The 27,334-nt window shown below is 41.7% G+C and overlaps 1 protein-coding gene across 1 annotated transcript in view; it reads right to left on the reverse strand.

Moving 5' to 3' along the window:
• Positions 1-27,334, reverse strand: part of LOC311241883 (lissencephaly-1 homolog A-like) — a 233,183-nt gene that overhangs the window by 12,854 nt on the left and 192,995 nt on the right. The window contains exons 6-8 of the mRNA XM_084330823.1: positions 16,508-16,676; positions 13,538-13,640; positions 8,822-9,050 (exon numbers count right to left, since the gene is read on the reverse strand). Of these exons, the coding sequence (XP_084186949.1) occupies positions 8,822-9,050; positions 13,538-13,640; positions 16,508-16,676 (501 nt within the window). The remainder of the gene's footprint in view (positions 1-8,821; positions 9,051-13,537; positions 13,641-16,507; positions 16,677-27,334) is intronic.

The raw sequence follows: 27,334 nt of genomic DNA on the forward strand, positions 1-27,334 counted from the left end.
AGCCAGACGGACAAAGTCACTGCAGCTGAGATAACAAGCGTCTATCACACTGTACAACACTCCCATTCATACAGGTCAGCCGACTGTGGTAGCAAGCTAGCTCCTGTCATTTGGCCAGACTCCGAGATTGCATGGTGGTCGTACAAAAGCTACATCCATAGTTATGGATGTGCTTGCACCTTCCTCAGTGGAGAGTTGTTTGAGTGAATTAAAAAACCCAATGGTCCCAGATGACAAAAACACACCATTATTTTCGGTCGCTTCTGATATTTCCAATCATGGCACCACAAAACTTTTCCCTCTGTCACTGAGATATTGGACACCCGAGATAGGTTTGAAGAGACAAATCCTTGATTTTTATGAGGATAGTGATGAATCGTCTGCTGCCATACACTGCCAGATTACGAAAAAACGTATCTCAATCTGGATAGGATTTCAGCGTACACTGCAGACAACGCAAGCGTAAATATTTATTTGGTGAAGACCAGTTATTCTAATAGAGAAACACAATTTATTTGTATTATTATTTTTGTATTATACACTGTTTTCCCTAGTTCTGTGTTAACAGGGAATATCGAACACAAGACATTCCTGTCAAGTGATAAAGTTTGAATATTTAAAACAGATGTTAGGTGGTAACAAGCCGGCTGCCAGTGCCAAGACGAATGTGGAGATATAATTTTGTATTTAATTTGTATTTATTTTGATTTAACCTTCATCTATTCGGTGAAGACCAGTTATTCTAATAAAAAAAATTACATTCCCACCAAAATCTTACTCTTGTCCTGCTTTTGGACTTTTTGGTATCTGGTCACCCTAATTCCATCACTTCTGGAGATAGAAGTGATCCAAATAGTTATTGACCAATATCCAAATTGACTTGTTTAGCTAAAAGAAAAACTAGAGTATCTTGTACATTGTCAAGTCAAGGAATTCCTTAATACAAACTCTGTTCGGAGCATCGATCTGGGTTCAGGTCTATGCACATCATTGCTTCTGCTCACTGTGAATGACATTTACATTAATGCCTTGGATGCGAATAAATATTGTGCTGCCATCTTTGTGGACCTCTCCAAGGCATTTGACACGCTTAATCATTCCTTGCTTTTGCCAGATGATTTAAAAAAAAAAGGGGGGGGGATTTTTCTTTTTCTTTTTATTATTTAATTTAAATTTTTTTGCAGTCAGGTCACTGAACTTAGATGCAGGCCAGGCCAGTGTTTCTAGTTGCAGCAGCGCAATAGTTAGATAACCTAGGTGGGGAACAACCAGGAGATCACTGCAACTCACACAGGTTGGAGAACTATCTCTCTCTCGCTCTCTCTCTTGCTCTCACACACGCACAAAAGGAGCCGCATGTGATTGGTGGAGGCGGGACCCTTACAAAAAACTGTTGTTGCTAATCATTGACACATGCTAGCCTGTGTTATGATTAGGGAGGGGCGTGATTAATCGATTACTCGTAGCTATGAGAAAAAGAAAAAAAAAATCGAAATGATAAATGTCTATGAAAAATAAATGTTTAAAATGTTTAATTTTAACATATCTTTTCACATGTATGTGTAAGATTATAACTAGGGATGCTCGATATTGGCTTTTTTACCGATACCGATATTGTCCAACTCTTAATTTCCAATACCGATATCAACCGATACCGATATATGCAGGGTTTCCCCCCCCCAAAAAATTGAATAATTTCAGGTAATTAACATTACTTATCTCTTGTTGTGGAATTAACACAACATTATGCATACTTTTGACAATAAATAAAATCAGAATTTGTTCTTACTTGCTTGCCTGGGTAAATAAAGGTTATAGAAATGAAAAAAAAAAATTCTATTTCTTTTTTAAACCGATATTTTCCGATATCACATTTTAATGCCGATATCGGCCGATAATATCGGTAGGCCGATAATATCGGACATCCCTAATTATAACTGTTTGTTGGTTTCCTTAAACATATATACGTGAATGAACAAAAAGCTAAAAAATGCATAAAGCATGCGATCAATCTATCTGGATTTTTCTTTAAAATGCCCATCCCTAGTTATGATCAGGGCTGAAGTTGAATAAAATATTGTATTTTTTTCAATCTGACATTACAAAAAAACTGAAAATCCATCAAAATCAGTGTTGTTGCTAATCATACATATGCTAGCCTGTTTTTTAACAATACTTTCTGATGCCATCACAAACACTGGCATTTAAAGAGTACAAATAATAACCAGAATGCAAGAAATTTAAAAAAAAAATCCTGGTGGGGGACCCCCAGACCCCCTGCTTAAAAAGTGGCCTGACTGGGGCTATATTTTGCACTATATTTCCTGGCCTGAATGATTTCCCCAGTCCGGCCTCCAATGATTATTAGTGTGTGTGCGTTTGAACGTTTGCATGTTTCAACCATACATTTCCATTTATAAAAAAATATATATATACAATAATAATTTTTATTTTTTTTACCTCCTATAATAGTGGGGGTCGCGGCCTGAAAACACAATTATTTGGGGGTTGCGGCCTGAAAACTTTGGGAACCCCTGCTCTAGAGCTAGAGGTATTGGTAGCAAATATGTTCATATTTCCACTGTACAAGGTTACAATATTGATACAACAATATACATACCGTGGTATTTGGATAAATTACATGTAGAAAATTGTTGATAAATTATGACAAAATATAAATTTTGTATAGAAATGGAACTAACTTTCCCATGCTGTGAAGGAAAAGGATTGTTGAGGCTGTTTTTCTCTCCGTTATGTATTATGGCTTTGTGATTTATAGGCATGCCTCTACCTCCACTCTTAACTCTTTCTGCGCCAAACACGAGAATTCTCGTGTTTCAAATCCAACCGTTGAGTGCCAAAAATGAGAAAACTAGTTTTTAGATCCTTTTTTCCGATTTTCTTCATTCTAAACACTCGCACGGACCTGCCTGTGGGATTATTCATTTTGGAGTACCTTCTTACAAAGGTAAGGTCTATTTTACAGAACCTAAAACATGCTTTTGTATTGATCACAGCGTCGTATTTTACCGAACCTAAAACATGCTTTTGGTAACGATCACAGCTTCGTAAAATGACCCGCCCCCCCCCTTGATGACTTTGTGAAGACACATCTATATGGTATATACCTTTGATTTTGAAATAATATAGGTTTCAGGCAAGCAACCCAAACGATTTGCGCATATGCATATAACACGTCATATCTCACGATCTAGAAAAAAAGACTGGATTATTTTGAAAAGGGGCGATGTTTAGCGTGGCATAGCGTACAAACGAAAGTATGTAGAAATGAACTGGTTTGTCAGTGTTGGACTATAAATAGTGCCTGTCAAATGAGCCATACTATTGTCTCCATAGCTATAATATAGAATATATGATGGGTCCGCAAACATCGTGAAAATGGTTAATAACGCTGGCGCCAGGGAGTAAAGATGGGGAAACAGCGTGGCAGTCAATGAGTTAAAAGGAACAAACAGGCCAACTTTTTGGGAAATTTGCTTATTTTCCATCTACCCTGGAGTTAGACAAGCAAATACATACCATTTTCTTCTCTGTGCATGTGCATGTGCATTAGGCTTAGGGAACAGCTGCACCGTTAGCCTAGCTTAGCGTAATTCACTGGAAGTAGGTGTGCCAGTGTAGCCTAGTTCCCAACAGTCACGAAATACACTCCAAAACTTTCCTGTAAACATGTTGTGACCTGTGTATTTACCACGTGGAGAAATACAAAATAATAATTAGACATTTTTGTTTTCTAAGCAGATATATACTCTGAATTATCTTTTGCCGAACCACTGCTACCTGGGTGCAGTGATTTCATCACCTCAAAATCCCTGCTGTAACTTCAGTCAATAAATGTGACTAAGTTAGTACCTAGCGTCTAAAGATCCGGACTAGTTGAAGCTATGGCTACTTGCTCTGAACATAGATTCCAACACACAAATATAAATAATCAAGAACCATTGTGTTTGCTCAGAGCATTTTGCACAAGATGACTATTATGAAAAAATGCTACTTAGTAACCGAACTATGAGACGTTTTCTGAAGGATACGGGCATCCCATCCATCGGCATCGCACAGAGAGGAGAAAGTGAAACACTGGCAACCATGACTGGTAAGTTTTCAATTATGTTTTGAGATGGAAGGCTGTATTCCATCTGTCTAACGTTAGTGAATATTGTGAGATTGATGAACAGGACGTAACTTTGCTGGACTATCCTAGTATAATCCTCAGCTGTCCCTGCACCCCATTATATTGCTACGTTCGCTTGCTGACTGGCATTACATAATGTAACACCAAAAACGAGGTGACTCGTAAATTGGGTAACCTATTTTGTTTATTCAAGAGTTCAGGTTATATGAATAGGTCTATGACCAAAGAAAAGAGAATAAAAGTGTCTTCATTGTTTAGCCACAGTTGCTGTAGTTACAACGGGGCTTTTGAGATGATGCGTAAAATCTGCTAAAATACTTCAGAGTATATAAATATCTGCGTAGAAAGTAAAAATGTCTAATTATAATTTTGTATTTCTCCATGTGGTAAATACACAGGTCACAACATGTTTACAGGAAAGTTGTGCAGTTGTATTTAGAGTATTTCGTGACTGTTGGGAACTAGGCTACACTGGCACACCTACTTCCAGTGAATGACGCTAAGCTAGGCTAACGGTGCGGCTGTTCCCTAAGCCTAATGCATGCACAGAGAAGAAAAGGGTATGTATCTGCTTGTCTAACTCCAGGGTAGATGGCAAATAAGCTAAATTCCCAAAAAGTTGGCGTGTTCCTTTAAGCCCTTGGGTGCTGTTCATCAATATGCTCTAGGTGTATTACTGGTGTATATCCGTTATATATATATACATTGTATATGTTTACTTTTCAATGTGTGCATATTTAACCAAATAAAAGATTAAACAACAAAAACAAGAGATAAACCATCAAAGGCAGCCTATGTTTTGCGAGTGGAACATTGTGTTTCATTGTGCTGGAGGGGTGAGCGGGCTGCCATTGGGGCCCTCACTGAGAGCGCAAATCTAGATTTAATCAGATGAGGCTGGAATTGGACACGCTTGATCACAAGGCAGAGAGCAGGAGGGGGAAGGAGAGATGAGTCTGGCTTGACTCTGGGCTGGGACACTGCTGACACTCGTCTGTCTGTCTGTGTTCCTGCTCTTCATTTCACTCGGATCCACACACGTCTGACTGTCTCTATGCCTGCCTCCATCATCGGTCTGTCTGTCTGTCTCTACACCTACCTCTATATGTCTGTCCAACTGACTCTATCAGTCTGACTGTCTATATGCCTGCCTCTATCAGTCTGACTGTCTATATGCCTGCCTCTATCAGTCTGACTGTCTATATGCCTGCCTCTATCAGTCTGACTGTCTATATGCCTGCCTCTATCAGTCTGACTGTCTATATGCCTGCCTCTATCAGTCTGACTGTCTATATGCCTGCCTCTATCAGTCTGACTGTCTATATGGCATGCCTGCCTCCATCAGTATACCTGACTGTCTGTCTCTATACCTACCTCAATGCCAATGTCCAACTGTCTCTATGCCTGTCTATAAGTCTGTCCAACTGTCTCTATGCCTGCCTCTATCTGTCCGACTGTCTCTATGCCTACCTATATCAGTCTGTCCGACTGTCTCTATGCCTACCTATATCAGTCTGTCCGACTGTCTCTATGCCTACCTATATCAGTCTTGACAGTCTGTCCGACTGTCTCTATGCCTACCTATATCAGTCTGTCCGACTGTCTCTATGCCTACCTATATCAGTCTGTCCGACTGTCTCTATGCCTACCTATATCAGTCTGTCCGACTGTCTCTACGCCTGCCTTTATCTGCCTTGAGATTCTCCCCTCTGTTGCCGTTTAAAACCTTGATCTCCAACCTGTGTCAATCAAGTTGTACATGTTTTAATGGATTGTTATCCTTACTTGTCTAATTGTTGATTGTATATTATGCTGTGTGATTTGATATGCCCTTTTTGCTTAACTATGTCTGTCTGTTTTCTTAACTCTGTATGTACACTCGACGTGACTGGGAAACCTCAGTTGCCTTTCGAGTCTAAATAAAGGTTTGAAATTAAACCAGTATGTCTGACTGTCTCTACAACTGAATCCATCAGTCTGCGTCTATATGTCTGTCTGTCTGTCTGTCTGTCTGTCTGTCTGTCTGTCTGTCTGTCTGTCTGTCTGTCTGTCTGTCTGTCTGTCTGTCTGACTGCCCCTGGCACAAGGAGGTATTCTATGTTGGGTCTGGTGACCCAGTTTACCTGTCCAGGCATCCGGAAAAGGAACTCATTCAATCATCTAAAGGTAGGGAACACACAGCATTTGCCACAGTGAAGGGAGAGACAGCCAAAGACAACTTTGCATTCCATGGAAGGGCCTATTTATTTATCACACAGCAAGAGTTTCAAATCCAGCCCTTCTATTAATCTACTTTCATATTTGTTTTTTTAATTTATTTATTGCGTCTATATGTATGAAATTGTTGATAAACTGTGTCTTGCTTTGTAAGCTTGTCTTGTTTACCAACACCACTTTTTGTGTACACTGGCGGGGAAAAAACAATTGAAAAGTATTCATACAGTATATATATAATAATAATAATAATGTTGTAAAATGGGGTAAAGTGGTTTAAAAGAAATGCATTGTGGGATGTGCACTGATCTAATGGGATCTTAATTGGCTCAGACCGTGCCGATCGCTTTAATAATTATTTATCTCCAACGGGGAGTCATTATCAGACCTCTCCTTTGTTTCACACCGTGAGCGGATTTGTATAATTTACTGTGTCTACCATAGTTTCTGGCCCCTTGACTGTATGTGTTGTGCCAATATATGCCTACTGTGGTGGGTATGATGGACAATTGCAAAAGCTGACAAATAAATGGCAGCAACATAATGTGCAGATATACAGTGGGGGAAATAAGTATTGAACACATCAACATTTTGTTCAGTAAATGTATTTCCAATGAGCATATTCAAGCGAAATTTGCACCAGACTTTGGTATTAACTCAAGAAATCCAGACAAGAAATCTAAACATTAAAGTCCATATGTAAATAAAGTTATGTGTAATAAAGTGGAATGAAACAGGAAAAAAGTATTGGACACACTAAGAAAAAGCAGTACACCACAGCAAGGAAAGGCAAGGAACTAGCTGAAAACCAAACCAAAACTACCGGTAATTAGGAGGCAACTCTACCTGTGCTAATAATGTCAACTGGGTTAGAATATATTGATGGGCTATAAAAAAAAAAAAAAACTAAAAAAATTGTTACCAAGGTGCCACACAAGAAACATCAAATGATGGGCAAAAGCAAAGAGCTCTTTGCCCTTCACAAACAGATTGTTGCAAATCATGAAAATAGAATTGGCTAAAGACATATTTCACAACTTCAGAATCTTCCAGAATTATCCATAAGTGGAAGCACCATCACTCCATCATCAACCGGCCATGCACAGGTGCTCCTCGCAACATTTCTGATCAGGGAGTCAGAAGGATACTTAGAAGATTAGCCAAAGAGCCATGGACCACTAGGAAAGAGCTCCAGAAAGACTTGGAGGCAGCAGGTACAACTGTGACAGAAAGGACCATAGGCAATGCACTACACCGCCATGGCCTCTGTGCGCGCTCAGCCCACAAGACTCCACTACTTAAGAAAAGACATGTTGAAGCTTGTTTAAAGTTTGCCAAACAACATTTGGACAAGCCAGTGAACTACTGGGAGTATGTACTCTGGTCAGATGAGACCAAAATGTTACTTTCTGGCTGTCACACAACACATCATGTTTGGAGGAGAAATGGCATTACCAGAATAACACTATACCAACAGTGAAGTTTGGAGGTGGAAGTATCATGGTGTGGGGCTGCTTCTCCTCTCCTGGTACTGGCAGACTTCATATCATTGAAGGAACAATGAATGGAGCCATGTACAGAGAAATTCTTGAGAGGAACCTGCTGCGATCTACCAGGATGCTGAGGATGAGACGTGGGCGGACCGTCCAGCAGGACAACGATCCAAAGCAAACAGCAAAGGAAAATCGCAGTTGGTTTCAGAGAAAGAAAATCAACTTGTTGGAATGGCCCAGTCAATCACCTGACTTAAACCCAATTGAACATGTGTGGAAGCATCTGAAGATCCAGATTGACAAGAAGTCCCCCCGCAATCTTCAAGATTTAAAGACAATCTAGAGGAATGGGCCAAAATCACACCTGAATACTGTGGGTGATTAGTTACATCATACAGAAAGCGTCCTTGAAGCTGTCATTACAAACAAAGGCTTCTCCACTAAGTATTGAATTAATTTCAGTTAGTGTGTTCAATACTTTTTTCCTATGTCATTTCACTTTATTACACATACCTTTCTTTATGTATAGACTTTAATGTTTAGATTTTTTGTCTGGATTCCCTGAGTTAATACCAAAGTATGGTGAAAATGTCACTTGAATGGCCACATTGGAAATATATTTACGGGACAAAATGCTGATGTGTTCAATACTTATTTCCCCCATTGTATATATAGTACAGAAAATGTGAATAAATGGCAGCAACATAGCAGAGACACATATGGGACAGAAAATGTGAGTTGCTTCCTTTTTCTCTTAATCTATTGTTCTATTTTGGTATAAGTGGTCCGAGTATGAAAGGCGTAGAACAGTGTGGCCAGGGGCAGCTTGGGGGTTGGGACGTCCACCTCAGATCCCAGGGTCTGGGCTTTACACCTGATGATCTCTGCCACTTTCCCAGCTGTTCTCTATTATGCGAGTAGAACCAAAGTGGTAAGGCGGGGTCTGTGAATGAGGCGTTACCTCGGAGCCTGTGGCCTCCAGGATGGTGGGGTGGGCGCTCTCCGGGGCCCAGGCGATGCACTCCACCACATGCTCGTGCTCCCGCAGCTCTGCCTTGCACTCTTTGGAAGCCACCGCCCACACGCGCACTGTCTGGTCGTTGGCGCAGCTGGCGAGCAGTGTGCCGTCCTGGTTGGGCCGCACCATGCGGACCCATTCCCTGTGGCCCGCGAAGGTCTTTACACAGTAGCTGGTGGGGACAGAGGTGGAGAATGGTGAGACATTTTGAAATATATATATATCACCAGGGAACAAAATTAACTTTTTGGCTTACCAGCCAGGCAGATTTTTTACCAGCCAAAAATGACAGCTTTTTAGTATATCGCCATGTGTTATTATTACTATATAATACTCTCATATGCAATTTTCAATTCATATCATAAACAACATATGGAATATTAGCATACTTTTGAGTGGACTGAAGGAATGAGTCAGCGTTAATAGTTTAAAATGCAGATAATTTATTAAAACATATATTTAGGGTAGGGCTGTCCAGAATACCATTTACAGGCTTTGAATACTCCTTGGTGTTTGCGAACGAGTATTCAAATTCTCTTTCTCAAAAACAATATTAAAAACAATAAGATTAAGATCAAGTTTTCATAATTAACCAATCAATCACAAATCATAAGTGTTGGCTACCATTCTGTTCTATCCAGTAGCAACCCGAGACTGTCACCTCAAATTGCATTGGCAAGATGCATTCTGATCACCGTTGTACTACCAGTATGCTTCTGCGTGTCTAGACAATTGTGTGTACATCCACACAGAGACGGAACCAATCTTTTTCGTTTTCATTTAAAAAAAAGTTTCTGTGTTTTAGACTTCGCTCTTTTATTTTGAAACCCCCCGACCAGAATTATTATTGTTGTTATCGCTAGCTAGCAGAACAGTCGTCCGGTTCTGTGCTTTTGAGCTAATGCTAGTTAAGCTAGCTAATATTTGTCTTTCTTTGACTTGTTGAAAATGTCTAAGATACAAATGTTGAGATTAGGGATGCTCGATATTGGCTTTTTTACCGATACCGATATACCGATATTGTCCAACTCTTAATTTCCGATACCGATATCGACCGATACCGATATATGCAGGGTTTCCCCCCCCCAAAAAACGGAATAATTTCAGGTAATTAACATTATATATCTCTTGTTGTGGAATTAACACAACATTATGCATACTTTTGACAATAAATAAAATCAGAATTTGTTCTTACTTGCTTGCCTGGTTAAATAAAGGTTATAGAAATGTAAAAAAATAAAAACGATACAGATATTTTCCGATTTCACATTTTAATGCCAATATCGGCCGATAATATCGGTAGGCCGATAATATCGGACATCCCTAGTTGAGATTGTTGGTGAACAAGCGACTAACTGCAGCTATGTTGCAGTGTGCACACACACTGTCGAGTCTTGACTTTAGACACAAAGCGGACATTTACGCATATAACATAGAACATTTGCGCATATTGCTCCGGTCAAAAATAGTTAATAAAAGTTGAGACGTATGTAGTACCTACTTACTGGTCACAGGAGTCTTCAATAACGTTTGGATGGTAATCAATTTTGTGAATACATTTGTTGAAACAACGACCTGTGTAACGTTAAGTAACTTGTGTTCCACTGGGAAAGACCGTTCATCACTGCATACAATTTGAAGTAAGCGGTGCACTCCTCTCATGCTACGAACGGACACACAGACTGACACAGAAGCCATTTCTTTTATGAAAATTCAGAAAGTTGGCTCCCAATTTTTGTACACGCCAGCCTACGTACCGAGTAGCCTCCGTAATTTACCAGCCAAAGAGTAAATCTACACGCCATTGGTGCTTGCTTATTTTGTTCCCTGTATATCACCATATTCAGAATGAGCTTTTTTTTCCCAGTACATGTATATTGTGTGTAAAAGGACTCTTATAGCACTTTGTTGAGTCTGCCAACCACTCAAAGCGCTGCTCAGACACTCAGACACACACACACCGACGCAGCCATGCAAGGTGCCGCCCAGCCGTAAAGGTGTAAGTGTCTTGCTCAAAGACACTTCAAAACGAAGTCGGGTGGAGCCGAAATCAAACCAAAATCCTTTTGATTACCAGAACCCCTGAGTCCAGTCCTTAAATTACATCTGCTTCCCACCCCATCTGTATTGTATTGCTAAACTGCTAACACCACTATACACAGTACTGAATGTACGGAAAGTAGAGGTGTTGTATCCATACATGACAGCTAGTATTGTGGTATCTTTCACAATACTAGTTCCAAGTCACTAATGAAACACTGTACACATGCTAGAATATAATGTGAACCTTATCACAGGATAATGTTTTAAATTTAGAATTATGAATTGAATCCTTTTGAATACCTATTTAAGACATAGCTACATCGCATACCCTGCAAGCACATGCAAGAACATACTTATAGATAAATACAAATGCTGATCCATTCAGAGTACACACAAAAGCCAAGTAAACATCTTTACTTAGACTTTATATATATATCGAGTATTCTCTTTTTTATTATATACCATGACATTTAGTTAGAATCTATATCACCATGTTTAGAGTATGGCAATACATTGACTTGTGAGCCATGTACTGTAGGGCTGTCAGAATGAATTGCAATATTCATATTTAATTTGAAAAAAATAATCATTAAAATACCAAACTGTAAATTAAATAAAAAACAGTCAAATGTAAATTATTTATATGAGGTGAACTGAAAACACATCACTGGTTATTCTTTGCGATTTTAGAAAAATGTGCCTGTCAAATGCATGTCAATAATAATAATGGGCATTATAAAGCACAGCCCAATGCCTAGTGATGGTGTCCCATTGGTACTACACATAGCAAATTCAACAGACAATAAACATGTTACTTCTAAGCATTGTACACCTGCTTCAATATGGTTTATACATAGGATACTGTATTGTGATATTCATTAATCTGTTATTTTACCATGTGTACTATACTGATCATATTATTATACAATGTCTACTATACTGATCATGTTATTATACAATGTATGCAATAATGATTATGTTATTGTATCATGTCTACTATAATGATCATTGTAACTGAGGGGTACAATTCCCTGACTGTATTGATAAGTATGGTATCATTAAACCACTACCGCTTTATGTACTTTAATTACTGGCCATACAGTACACAATATATGAATATGATGAACACTTCCCACAATGAAATCGGTTCCAGTCAAAGGTATTAATCAAGTATTTAATGGAGCAAAAGGTACATAGGATACTTTACATTATTCTTTGAATGCACTTGTAAGGCAAAGGAATATGCGTAGGCAAATCAATAACGAATGTCCATTCTCTGGTTACGCAGGAGGTAATTATACAACCTGAATCTTAGGGAATTATATCTATGGTGCACTAGTAATATAGCGGAAGATACTGGAAGGGGTTCCCACTGGTTGTAAGCCAGCAGGGGGGGGTAGAAGATCTGTCGGTAGTAGGACGTCTGGTCAACGATGACTAGGGAGACTTCAGGTACAGAAGCCGGTGCAGTAGCCTCTTGATCCACAGACTAATACAGCTTGGTTCTCTTGTAGACTGTAGCTCTACAGTGAAGAAAGCTAGGCGGCCTCAGGCTCTCTGAGCGCCGACTCGACTTGACTCCTCTCGGGGTAAATCCAACACGTGCAGGCGTCGGCGATTATCCGCTCCATAAATCACAGGACCAAAGCAAATATATTCCAGCCGCAAAGGGCTATGTAGTCGTCGGGTAGATTAATCCAGTGTACATGTCCATACGGTTCTCGCCTAGGTCTCCTCGGGTAAAAGCGCCATGCGGTCGGCCCAGCCTGGATAAGAACTCTAGCTAATACGAGAAAGCGTTGGAGATGCTGGTCACTATAGAATTCTAACCGCACGATACACTATACACAAATAGACTATTAAAGACTTAATAGGAATATGTCGCACTCGACGGTATAGCGCCAAACTCTGACAATTCAGTTATTAATTCGCACGCGGTCTCGATGCTCTATTCTGAGGCCAAACAGGCCATACTTCACCGCACGTTGTATCGTGGGTGAGGCTTCAACTTATCGGTAACATACTAAGGACGAAGGGTACGGAGGTAAGGGGCTTCTACATTCACCTGCGCCGTAGTTATACGCACGGTGAACAAAACTAGTTCCACTCTCACTTCTGTCGCGTATCCCTGGGCAAGGGCGGGCATGTCCAGACACATCTTGACGGTGACTTTGAACCTGGCTCCGGAGGCCGGTCCCTGGCGCCGGTGGACCGCTGTCCAATAGGAGAATGGAATATTATGGTCTGGGCTAAAGGGATATTCCGTGTATATGTACAAGGAATATACAGGGGATATCAAACGATATACAAATACTATGCAATATATATCAATAAATAAATATATATATTCGGTTTAATCTGATCCTTCGTAACAATCATGTTATTGTACCATGTCTGCTATAATGATTATGTTATTGTACCATGTCTGCTATACTGATCATATTATTATACCGTGTCTGCTATAATGATTATGTTATTGTATACTATACTGACCACGTTAACCAACACTAATTCCACTACATGCACTGCATTTCCGTTGTACATTTACTGTGTCCACTGCTGAATAAAATAAAACACACAACAACAACAACCAAAGACCGGATGTTGAGTGCTTACCCAGTTGCCACCTCCCACATCTTAATGGTTTTGTCCCTGGAGGCAGATACTATGTGGTCTCCATTGGGCATGATGGCCACGGATGAAACATTGTGATCGTGTCCTGAAAGGCAAAGAAAAAATTTAATGAGAAGAGACTCTCAAAGAGTCAACATCAACACAGCCCAACAACATGTTTCAAGTCAATTTAAAGGATCACCAGTCTTTTTGACACGATACAAAAACCAGGCACAGTTCTTTCATAATCTTTTTTTAAGTTATTTTCTGCTGATTACCCACATCCATTGCAACTGAAAATGTGTCATACACCACACAAACCCATGCAAATCACCACATCTGGCAAAAATGCTATGGCAGCATCTTATTTTCCTGAAGGTTTTAGTTTCAGTTTTTGTGGTGTAATAGACACAATTGTGATAAACTGGAAGCTGATCACAGTAGAGAATTGGCAGAAAATTTAAATGTTGGTATCAAGGCAACTATGACTTGCAACCCATATGTCAAAACACTGGTCTGGTCCTTTAAGAACTCTCTGAACCAGGGGACTCCTGGATCAAGTCAAGGACTGGTACTGTATGTATTAGACCAAGGATACCAGGATCCCAGGGAGCCTTATCTGAAAGCACTTTTGTGAATACATAGTGATTTTGTCCAGAATTATATAACAGTCTGTAGATGAGAGTAGTCATTTTCTTAGTAATAGTCAAATTAAACCAGTCCTCATGGTCCTGGGGGATCCACTGGAACCCCCTCGTGGACCTTTAGGGAGGTCCCTGGACCCCACTTTGGGAACCACTGCTTTGATCAGCAGTAAGTGAGTTAAACAGGCTGCTGTTAACCCCCCCGACAGATGAATCCCACCCAAAATCCACTCGCCAAACCACCCATTGTTCGCTTGTCAGCTACCGGCAACGGGTCCTGAGCCTAATTAGCCAATTAAGTGTCGAGCGAGACGGCCAATTTGCCAAGCGTTCCTTTGTTCTAGGAGAAGAAGAAGAGGAGACTGCTAATAGCCTGTTCACCAGGACATATTGAAGCTGCTAAACAGACTAGGAAAACAGTAAGTAGGCTTAAATATGGGGGGTGGGTGGGGCGGGGCGGGTGGGTTTCTGGGAGGGTGTAATAATGGGTGGCAGTTTCACAGACAAAAACTGCTATCTGGTGCTGAAGAGGATAATTATTAAACTCTCTCCAAATAGGAGATAATCTCCTAGGCTAGCCAAAACCAGCAGCCCAGTGAAAGAGACCATAATCTCCTCCACTAACCAAACCCAGCAGCCCAGTGAGACCATAATATCCTCCACTAAACAAACCCAGCAGCCCAGTGAGAGAGACCATAATCTCATCAGCTAACCAAACCCAGCAGCCCAGTGAGAGAGACCATAATCTCATCAGCTAACCAAACCCAGCAGCCAGGTGAGAGAGACCATAATCTCCTCCACTAACCAAACCCAGCAGCCCACTGAGAGAGACAAGGGCTTGGGGAAGGGTCGATGGGCAGAGAGCATGACATGAAGAGAAAACAAGTGTGGAGAGTATAAAACAAGACCCACGACGTAGGGGTGGACGGTATAAACGGTATGAATTTGTCACAGCAGTAGCAATGACGTTAACGTTACTTGACGATTCACTCAACGTTTGCAGTGGTTGTTGCATAGTGTTTAATTGTACTGAGTTTTTCCCCACTTGCTCACGGACCTTGCCATATAGTTTGGGCATTTCAATTTGGCTAAGGAGGCTGAGAGGAGACTTGCTTTAGCGCCGCAACGGGCTAACGTTAGCCGCTAAGCTAACGTTTTAACGTGACTCTGCGGCACCAGTTTCATTAGTGAGGAAAGGGGGGGGGTTATATTGACGAGGCTTGACAAAAGAGGTTCAAAGATAACTTCACATTTATTGGCTATTCGTTTCTTTATATCGCTTTATCCATCGGGCTGCTCTCATTTCCAACTCTGTGTGTTGACAATGACATCCTGGTGTGACATCATCAACTACGGCAACTTAGGACGCTCAAACCTCAAACTCAAACCTATTACATCACACTCTCTCACGTTGTCAAACATGTACAATAAAGTTAAGTTACCGGTATGTTGGAGTTTTATTGTGTTTGAGTTGTTTGAGGGAAAGAAACCTCCTGTCCTGCAGTAGTTTTTATTTTCACTTTGTGCCGCTTGATTTGATTGTATTTCATTAAGTGTTTTTTAGAGATGGAAGTAACTTGAGAAAAGGTTTTGCATTTTTCTATTGCAGTTTTGCACAATAAATGTTCTTAAAAGACCTCTGTACTATTTGAAATATGTCCTAGTAATACAGTAATAGAGTACAGTAATAGCTGCCAGTGTTTACCCTTTCAGAACCATTTATATAGACATTTTAAGATAAATGAATATACCGTGATATATACCGTTACCCGTTACCGTGTATCCAATAGTCGACTAACGGCAAATTTTGGCCAATCATAGTCGACCATCCAAATCCTTAGTCAGGGACAGCCCTAGAAAATATAACGTTCCCACATCGGGAACGATAGATACCGATGTTGAATGGGCCATAGTAATGTCGATATAGCTATAATATTTAAAAAGTTATAGCCCTGCAAAGAAGGTGAGTGACTCCATAAGCTTACAGTACTGGCAGTGAGAGGTATAAGATGCTCATGAACAGTACTGGCAGTGAGAGGTATAAGATGCTCATGAACAGTACTGGCAGTGAGAGGTATAAGATGCTCATGACAGTACTGGCAGTGAGAGGTATAAGATGCTCATGACAGTACTGGCAGAGAGAGGTATAAGATGCTCATGATGTGTGGCAGTGAGAGGTATAAGATGCTCATGATGTGTGGCGCATTGTGTTCATGAGAAATTCTCAATCCCTTTGTTACCCGCGGGCGGGTGCAAACAGCGTGAGCCGTCTCGAGAGGGCCACGTGTGGCCTCCGATATCTGATAGCAGTATGGGTGCATCTCCTCACCGTGCATGGTCCTGATGCACTCGAAGCCCTGGAAGTCCCACAGCTTGATAGTCATGTCGGCGGAGCAGGATGCTAGCAGCTTGCCGGTCTGGTCGAAGGAAATGTCCTGCACAGAGTCCGTGTGGCCCTTCAGTGTGCGCTCAAAGTCTCCCGTCTCGTAGTCCCACACCTGAGGACACATGGCAACACACACCGATGAGACACAGCATGCCAACACACACCACAGTGTTTATTGACACAATAATGAGATGATTGAATTCCATGCAAATGTGACTGAAGATGTTGCTGCTCCCAAGTGGCTACACACTTCCTACACATTCCCTCTTTGGTGAATATAACTGAAGTTGTATTTATTATTACCTTTGAAAGATATGGCTGGATTTCGTTGTGATTACAAAAACTGAATTGCGTATGTAAATATCTTTATTCGTGGCCTTTCCTAAACTGGTTAGTTTTTCAAATAGAGCTGTGTGGTTTGTTGGGAAACAGATAAGAGTCTGCCCATGAGTTGGGGGTGATGGGGGGAGGGAAGAACGCCATCTCAGCTAAGATGCATCTCCTACTCAAGGCTAGAACCGTTCGATATGGGTCAAAGCCAGTCGCTAGGTGACCAGCGATATGTTATAGTTGCCAGGTGACAGGACTGGCAACGTCACAACTTTTGATGAGGGTGTGGGCCTTTTTCTTTGGGTGAAAGTGGAAATACAGAGAGTGACGAGGGGAGTTAGACAGGGTTTTCAAGGCTACATTCCTTAAGATAACGTACAGAAAATGAGTTCTGGGTCGCTCATTTCACCCAATTGTTTTCTTGCTACAGGAGCAGACAGAGACACAGAGACAGAGAGACCGGTCCCCCCCAGTGGGAGGAACAGGGGAGGGGTGAGGCCAGACAGACACAGAGACAGAGAGACAGAGAGACAGAGAGAGAATGAGAGAGAGAGAATGAGACGGATATAGATATTTTCCTAGTTTCTTTTCTTAAACCTTTTAAAGACTTTCAATGCATTTTTTATTCTGTTTGTTTATGTAAATAAACTATCATTTTTTATACAAAATGGACGACTCAACGTACGTTTGTTCAAAATGCACCGGGAGAGATAAGGGTGTCTCAGCCAGTAAGCGAGTGGAAGGAAAGAATTCCACGGAATGATTGCCTCAATGAAACAAACAAGATGCAACGCAGAGATGGCCAGGAGAGGTGAGGGAGGCGGATAACGACGACACCAGAATTTAACAACTTGTAAAAGACACTACAACACTACTGTGTTGTAATGCATATTCATATTTGAATATGATTCATGATATTGACATATTGTGTCTTTGAGATGGCATAGGTTAACTCCATATCCCCTTTATAATAGCCAGGACAAGCTCATATCCTAGAACACTGTGGCATATAAACACTGAATCTTGTTGGGACACTGCTGGGTGTTGTGGACATATTAGACTAAATATTACATCACAATATGGGACATTTCATATCTCAATAATGACATATCACAATATAGTATGGTTTCTGTAAATTCAATAAAACATTTGTCTATACAAAATAACCACGCACGCACAACAGAAAATATCCCTCACCTCAGGATCTCTTTCTACCATGGCTTTCAATTATGTTGTGCAAAATAATTTCCACAGATTTAATTTCAGAGTCGGTATGATGAATTAGCAATAATCCAATTGATAAAAGTAAAATTGGATGCAAACGAATAATACCACGCCTTGGGTCGAATGAAAACGGATGACTGACGAGGTTTTAAAAGTAAATAAAAACATAACGTACAACTGAAGGCTAAATATTGGGTCCTCCTCCAATGGTGCACAAACAGAAAAACACGATGCAGATAATGCTCTTTGTGTTTGCTTGAAAAGTCAAGAAATTTGTATTGCTGTACGCAGTGAGATGAGGTGCGCTTTTTCTATTTCTATCACATGCCAGTTCTGATATGTATTGTGTTGCATAGAGTTTCGTTCTGTATCAAGGTTCAAGATTCAAGTGGTTTATTTGTCAGATACATACCAGGGCATACAGTGAAATGCGGGTGGTCATGCCCGCATCGATTGTGCAATAATACTAATAATAAAAAAGACGTAAAAAAAACAGGTAATAAGAAGACATAAGATGTGGCATGATTAAAATAGACATGCTAAATTCCTGAGAAGGCACTGGGTCCTGTGTACACTACTATACAATATACAGTTTTAACTCTGTCATTATGCTATACTTACTATATCTAAACTATACAAGAACCACATCGGTTCTTTCCTTAAAGTGACCTTTATATTCCTCATTCCTTTAAAGTGACCTTTCCATTTAGTTAAAGTGACATTTTGTTTAAAGGTCCCCTGTCTTATAAATAGCCTTTTCCAGTGTTTAGCATTGTTTTCTAGCAATGGGGGTTTGTATCAATGGGGTCGGTGTCTCTAATTCTCATGTTGGCTCATCAGTCTAGTCTCGAGTTCATGAGATCCTCCCTCACTGAACTAAGCCATTCTAATTTGACTGTTTTGCTGACGTGAGTAAGGCACTGGTTGTAGTCACCACCCACAATCAACAATTCGCTCAACAACAGAGCGAGTGGAGATACTGACACTTCCTCAAACGGGTTGCGTGCGCGGGTGCCGACAGAGACAGCAGAGAACGAGCGAGAGAGAGAGAGAGAGATAGAGATAGAGATAGAGAGGGACAGGAGCATTTACACACACACTCACGGGGCAGGAGCTTCTCCCCCACAGTCTGGAGAACTTGCATATCACTGTCAAAATATCATTGCACGCGCCCGTATTCCAATCCGTGCAATAATATTCACAGGGGTATATATTGTAATTTTAAACAAGTTACCAATACATTGTCCCGTGGGATTATGCCCCCCCCCCACAGCGAAATTAATTAGTATCCCCCTCAATCTCTCTCAATGCAGACTGTGGGTGACTGTCACTCAAAGCGCTTATGGGCGGAGTCCAGCCCAAAACAGCTTGAAATCTTGAAGTGGAAAAATGCTGCTTTAGAGTACTTGATTAGAAATACAAAACAATGAATTTATTTGAAAAAAACTTTACAGATGTGTTAGATAGACTCACAGGAATTGTGTAAAGTTGCCCAAATAGTGAAAGGAATAGCAAGACATGACCCCTTTAAAGCGATTGTTTAAAGTGATTGCAGCATGTATGTTGTGTACGTGTACTTGTGTGTGGAGAGTTCAGTTTTTTTTTTTTTTTTTATCCTATTTTTCTCCGCCTGATTTTCTATGCTTTTCTCCCCATCCCAATTTAGTCGTTATGCCAATTCCCCCCCTCCCCTACCTGGTCATTGTGCGCATGTTCCGCCTACTGGTCGGTACAAGGGAACCCACATGCTTCCTCCGACACATGCAGAGACAGTTAGCGGCTCTCTTTTCACCCGGCAGCGAGGACTCATTGGTGAAGTGTAACGTGTGGGAGGTCACGCTGCCTTCACCACTTCCTGCCTTTCGCTGAGCAGGCGCCCAGACCTGACCTGTAGGTGTCGCTGTCCACAACGCCAGATTACCACCCACGACTTCCCTCTCGCTAACTCAGCCAAACGAGTTAGTATGACGATCGGCCCAAGCCGCAGGCAATGCTGACAACGGGAGTCGAGACCGAAGCCTCTTGCATTGGTGACAAGCGCAATCTCCGCTACGCCACCCGACCGCCCAGTGTTCAGTGTTCTGATGGCCTGGGGGAAGAAGCTGAGCCGTAGTCTCTCCGTTCTTGTTGCGTGTGTACGTAGGCGCTTGCCTGACCGAAGCAGCTTGAACAGGCTGTTGTTGGGGTGGTGGGGGTCTTTCATTATTGTGCAGGCTCTGGATTTGCACCTCCTGTTATACAAGTCCTGCAGGGGTGGTAGTGCAATACCCGATTACCCGTAGTACGCTCTGCTGAGTGCACCACTCTCTGGAGGGCCTTCCTGTTCTGTGCCGTTTCCAAACCAGGAAGTGATGTTTCCAGTCAGAATGCTCTCTACAGCCCCGGAATAGAAGGAGTGGAGCATCTTCCCCGATACTCTGAACTTCCTTAACTGTCTTAGGTGATAGAGGCGCAGTTTTGCATTTTTTACCACAGAATATGTGTGTTGTCCATGTCAGGTCCTCTGTGATGTGGACTCCCAGGTACTTGAAAAAGTGCTCACCCTGTCCACGATAGCCTCATTTATCCACAGTGGCGTGTGTGTCCCATGCTGTATTCTCCTAAAATCCACGATCAGCTCCTTGGTTTTACCAATGTTCAGGAGTAGGCTGTTATCCCGGCACCAGCGTGCCAGTTCATAAACCTCCTCCCGGTATGCTCCTCTGTGTTTGTTTGTTATTCCAGAAAATGTGAGCGGGGTCAGGAATGAAGTAAAAAACTGACCTAAAGCACAATTTGCAACAATATCGATAGAAATGAGAATACAAACAAACATATATATACACATTTTTGCCCCATTGTGGACATGATATTAGTCAGAATACTGATCATGTTTACTGTTGATAGATGTGTGAGATAGTCCATGTCCATGGTAATAATATAATACTTACAATATTCCATCCACTCATCTATCTAGACAAACTGGAAATCAGAATATGAAAATGTGTATAAATACCATTCCATTAGCTAGTAGTATCCACAATATTAATGTTTCCTATTTGGGCAATTTTACACAATTCCTTTGAGTCTATGGAACACATCTGTAAGGTTTTTTTCAAAAAGATTAATTGTTTTGCATTTCTAATCAAGTACTCTAAAGCAGCATTTTTCCACTTCAAGATTTCAAGCCGTTGTGGGCTGGGCTCCGCCCATACTCGCAAATCGCTTTGAGTGACAGTCACTCACAGTCTGCACTGGCAGACAGAGAGAGACAGAGAGATAGAGGGGGAGACTAATTAATTTTGCCGCGGGGCACCATAATCCCACGGGACAATGCAGGGCTGTACAGTGCGTTCAGTAGCACTGGTGCGATAGGCATTCGGTTCATATCGATACTCTTATTTTGAAAATCCTGTGGCAAGTCTCATCTCCGCAGAAGCGCAGCCATAATAACTATGGCTCCGGCAGCTAGCAACGTTCGGTTCATATCGATAATCAGGGAACAAAATAAGCACCCGCCAAACGCCAATGGCGTGTAGATTTCCTCTTTGGCTGGTAAATTACAGAGGCTACCCAGCCACTCTGGCGTGTAAAAAAATTGGGAGCCATATGAGCATATTAGAGTATTATATCAGGGCTATACAGTGCGAGCATTTCACTTGCATTTGCCTCTAAAAATAGATTTGTGCGAACCGGAAAAATCATTTAGGAGCACAGTGTGCAAGTAATAGTCTTGTGTAGTGGGCGTGTCAACAACTGCGCAATTGTCATTTCATAATAGAGACGGAGCAGCGTGGATCAGCTCTGTAACAACTCATCTCGAGTCACGCTGCTTCTATGTGCAACGAAAACTCCGCAGCAGTTCCAATTGACTAACATGCTTTGCATCCTCGCCAGATATACCCACGTCGTGCTAAAAAACAATAACTACTGTAATGTTATCTGCTAACGGAGTACTCCAACTAAGCTAACCTGCTAACGCTAACTACTGCTAACGCTAATCACTGGGGACGCTCAGAGGCATAGTGAGGGAAGGAGGGGCTGAGAATCTGTCTCTCTCTGTGTGTGTGTGTGTGTGTGTGTGTGTGTGTGTGTGTGTGTGTGTGTGTGTGTGTGTGTGTGTGTGTGTGTGTGTGTGTGTGTGTGTGTGTGCGCGCGTGTGTCTCGCTCTCTCTCTCCCTCTCTCCATCTCTCTCCTGAACCCATTTCATTCAAAAGGAAGATATTGATGGACAGTAGCTATAGTATATAGCTCAGTAGCTGTAACAGAATAATTGTATTAATTACTATAGATTAACTATTATTCAATAGCGTTTAAATTATAATGAATTAAATAATTGTATAAAGAATTTTCCATGTTCTGTCATCTAATAATATATTCCATTACCTTTCTTATCTGTATCAAATGTTGGTATTGTGACAACAGTACAACATACAAAAGCAGCTTGACAACCGATATCCTTTGTGTCTAGTAGTAGGCATGGGCCAATGTGTGATTTTGGTGATATGTGCTATTGCACAGATGTTGACCCTTAGTATTCACACGCACGCACAGTATAATATGCATGTAATAAATAGTTTGTTAATAAACTCCGTTACTTGAAAAAATTTCATTGTGCTCCTAATTTTTCTTTTATTTAGGAGCACATGTGCTCCCTGGGGAAAAGGTTAGCGTAGAGCCCTGTATATAGTAGGGCTGACCCCTATTAGTCGATTAGTCGACTAATCGGTCGAAAGGAGCCGTAGTCGAACCTCTTAGTCGAATACACATTTATTGTTATTTTATTTATTTTTTTATCATTCTTTCCAAAAGAAAAGAGGCCTAGAAGCGTGGCTAACGCTAATGGCACGCATACCAGAGGCTAACTGCCTACGAAAACAGGCACAGAGGCACTGAAAGAGGATTTCACCCATCTAATGAACACACTAGACTAGACAAATATAATAACTTTAAATATCAAGATGTATCCATCAGTGGACCAATTGCATGCTTTTGCAGAGGACAAGAAGCCTTCAGTCGACTCCTTCAGACATTAAGCACCCCCCACATAGCCTAAATGGAATGATAAAAAAAAAGAAAAAAAAATTATTATATATATATATACCGGTATATATATATATATATTATACTTTTTTTTTGTCATAGTCGACCATCCAAATCCTTAGACAGCCCTAGTGCACACGCACACCGTTTTTCAGCTGTTCCGCTCGAAATCCCACCCCAACCCCCAGCAGAGCACCCACATGTCCCATCATCTGTGGTCCAGTGATACCCTGTCACCCCAACACCTTCTGAGTACCCAGACAGCCAAAGCATGCAGATAATGGTATTATTGTCCTAGCAGTGGGACACGGCCATTGATGGTTAAAAAAAAGGACTAACATCACCTACTGAACCACAGCCTACACGTCTGAGCTAGACATGAATATATTCAGTACACTCCAAGACCTCGTACAATCAGATTACAGCCTCTGTGATGTGTTGTTCTTCCCTAATCGCTGTAGTGCAGTAAAAGGGATGCTGGTAGTGAAATAGGCCAGGACTCAGGACTATCTTGTGCAAGGAGTCAAGCGGACAGTGAAATAGGCCAGGATGATAATGGATCGTGTGCTAGGAGTCAAACTGACAGTGAAATAGGCCAGGAGAACAGTACATTTTGTGCTAGGAGTCAAACTTACAATTGGATTTGAGAGTCTCGGCATGATAAACATGGGTAGTATGGCTGTAAGGGTTAGTGTGTTCAGTAGACAGACGGCTGGCCGTGCAGGGATGAGCAGTCCCTGGTCCCTCCCTCGGTGGGGGTATTTGGGTAGACGGTGACAGGAGACAGCCCATCACCATCCCCGCGCCTCCCCAATCCTTCTGCCCAATTTGGAGGGGGGTTCCCTGCTGCCAAGTCTGACCCCTCCTCTCCTTGAGCTTGGCTTAGTGAAGCCTCTCTAAATCCGCCGGTAGACCACTGTGGTGCTGTGGTAGTACTGACCACCCTGCCAAGCTCTTTCTAGACATGTTAATATCCCCCTCATCCCCTTCCTCCTACACAGCATGGCTTTTCTCCTTTACCCAGATAGTATGAAAGGATGAAGGGAGGAGGGGAAAAAGGATAGGATTGTGATCTTGTGCTAAAATTAGTGTAGTAAGGGGCAGCAAACACACTTGTGTGACCATGGACTGCTAGCTCATACAAATCTATGGACCGCTAGCTCATAAAAATAATCGATGGGGCGCTAGCCTAGCTCATATAAATCTATGGATTTATAGAGGTTTAGCTTCTATAAACCTCTAAGAGGAGAGAATAAAATGATCCTCACTTGTTTTGTGTCCAACAGTATGCCCTGCAACAATTTGTAAGGACGACTGTCATCCTGAAACTTGGAAATCAACTGGAGGCTGTTATGATCTGTACGGTCAGTACAAGACGTCCTCGTGACGCCAAATAAGGGCAGATGCAGAAAAACAGCAAAAACAGAACAAGGTCCTCTTCATGCGAGTGACATTGTACGTCAATGAGGTGCATTGCATCTAGGGGTGTAACGGTACGGTACGTACCTCGGTTTTGAAGTCACTGTGTTCGGTACGGGTTTTCGGTACAGTGGGGGAAAGTTTAGCTTTCCATGTTCCACTCAGGGGTGATGTAGTGTGCAGTAACTAATTGTACTTGTAGGGCTGTCAATGAATATTCTATATTGAAATGAATAATCGACTTGTAAAGAAAAAAATTATTATAATTATATTAGATTAAAAAAACAGCCCCCGTGGGTGGTCGTTAGTGGTTAACATACCGTTGTATTCGTTCAGTACACAGCCGTTCGGTATGGTACGGTACACACTGAAACAGTTCGGTACGGATACGTGTACCTTTACACCCCTAATTGCATCTAAAAAGATTTCAGATTCACATGTGTGCATTTTGGATATTTTACAATGGCTCTTGAATCAGTTTCACAGGCTGGGACAATGAAACTTGATCGGCAATTAGGGCGATGTAAACAAGGATGATGTAAACCTTTGAGTCAATTAAAACCATGGCAACAGTCTACACTGGTGTTACAAGGTGTTCTGTGGTAAACCGTTGGAGGCAACACATGCATGAGACACTAGAGTGGATATGATTGCTTGGGCAGCAGCTTACACCTCCACACCCCTGACCCAAAATGGTTGAAATCTTTTCCTGCAAAAGCCAGGTTAGCATTAGGCTTAGATGCTAGATGGCCAACACGGGGAGGAGGGGGCTAAAGAGGAGTTGTTTGTATATTATGCCTGTGACCACATGAGGTCCCTGACTGCACACGCAGATTGGTGGGAGGCACTTACCCTGACTATTGGTGAAGTGAAATGTATTGGACAAAAACGAACAAATATTGCAAGTTGTCATCTTTATATAGACTATCCAGGCTTCCATGTGCCGAGAATATGGGATGATTTTTGCTATGAACACATCTTCTCATTGGTCTCAAAACAACATATTGAAGGAGAACCTCAACCTCTCACTCTATGCCGCCTCTTATTATGTATCAATTTTTGTCAGCTGATCGCTGAAGTCCCTGCAAAAGTGAGGACCCCGTCTGAATATCCTGAACATCCCTGTTGCTCTGCTGACATCCACACTGCCAAGGTTGAGAGCTGGCTGTCGAGGTAGATTGTAGCAGTGACAGAGATGTGCCACGTTTGCAGAAGGCAGAATAGACCAGAGGACGAGAGAGAAAGACAAAGAGAGAGAGAAAGAGAGAGAACAAGCAGAGAGAGAGAGAGAACAGAGGGATGGGGAGAAAAAGGAGAGAGAGAGGGAGCGGGAGAAAAAGGAGAGAGAGAGCGCGAGAGAGAGAGAGCGAGAGAGAGCGAGAGAGAGATGTTTGGCCACAGTGTGCCAGAGCACCATGATAATTACACCCTGCATACTAATAGGGGGGCAGAGAAAGAGTGGAGGAGGAGAGGACTAGATTGTGACTGCAAGCAAAACACAGCCCGTCTCCCTGGAATGTCAGAGGTGGACGTCCAATGAGGGATATATGGAGAAAGAGCAGAATAAGAGAGTAGGCTGAGTGCTTAAGTGCAGCTCCATCAGTTTGACATTTAACAATTTAGGGAGGAAGAAAATAGGACAGGGAAAGGGTCTCTGATTTGATCTTGAATTAAAACTACAGAACAAATATTTCTACAAGGAGGGGGTTCAGCAGTTGCCTGCAGAAACAGCCCAAGAGAACATCACACACACAGCATAGTGGAGGTTATATTATATATTGAAAGTAGGCATGGAGATCGATGTGAGAGGTAAAGAAAGAGAAAGAGAGGGGGGGGGGGGGGGACTGCTGTAGCCCAGGGCGTAAACTGAGAAAAGAGAGGAGAGAAAAGAGAGTGAATGCTGGAGAGATCATTAGAGAGGGATGGTAAGATTAGAGAGAGAAAGAGGAGGGGAGAGGAGAATAGAGGAAATGAGAGGAGAGAGAGCTATGAAGAGGGAGTGGCTGTGTGTGGTAGTGCTGATGCCAGCCTTGCACTCAGGCTGAATGAATAACATGGGAACAGAAGCGTGTTGCCGTGGAAATGCTTTTACATCCAGGATCTGACCCAAGTACTTTCATCTTTGTTATGTGATGTGGTAAAAGCCAAAAGGATAGGAGAGAGCATAAATAGGGCTGTGCGATAATTCATTATGATCATTTATAGTCTTTCAATGGGATCATATCATATGAGATATCCGATACATAATCATGTTGACTCAATTGATAACAAGCTCATATTAACATACATTTCTCACAAAACATGACAGAAAAGTATTTGAGGGAATGTAATTTGAAAATTGCAGTTCTAGAATAAAGGGAGGGTTCAGGCCAATGTATTGTCACCGGCTCTGACAGCAGTTTGACCAATTGCAACCCAAACATGATTTGGTCTTTCACATCATTTTGCCAACACATGGACAGTGTAACTGAGGGGTTACAAAACCTTGACTGTATTAAAGATTGTGATAGATTAAACCACTGCTAGTTATGTACTTTAATTACTGGCCAGACAGTACATCAAATATAGATGGTGAACACCCACAAGAACACGGCATTGACACAGAAATAGTATTTGAGGGTAATTTATTATTATTAGGCAACGTTAGGTTACAGAATGAGAATTAGGGTCGCGCTTGTAAGGCGAAGAATATACGTAAAGTCAGTCAAGAGCATAAGTCACTAAGAATAGCAGGAATCCTACGATGGGTCTAAGTTGACGCCACCTGTTGTATA

This window comes from Notolepis coatsorum, assembly GCF_963971535.1.
Source record: "Notolepis coatsorum genome assembly, chromosome: 1".
NCBI lineage: Eukaryota > Metazoa > Chordata > Actinopteri > Aulopiformes > Paralepididae > Notolepis > Notolepis coatsorum.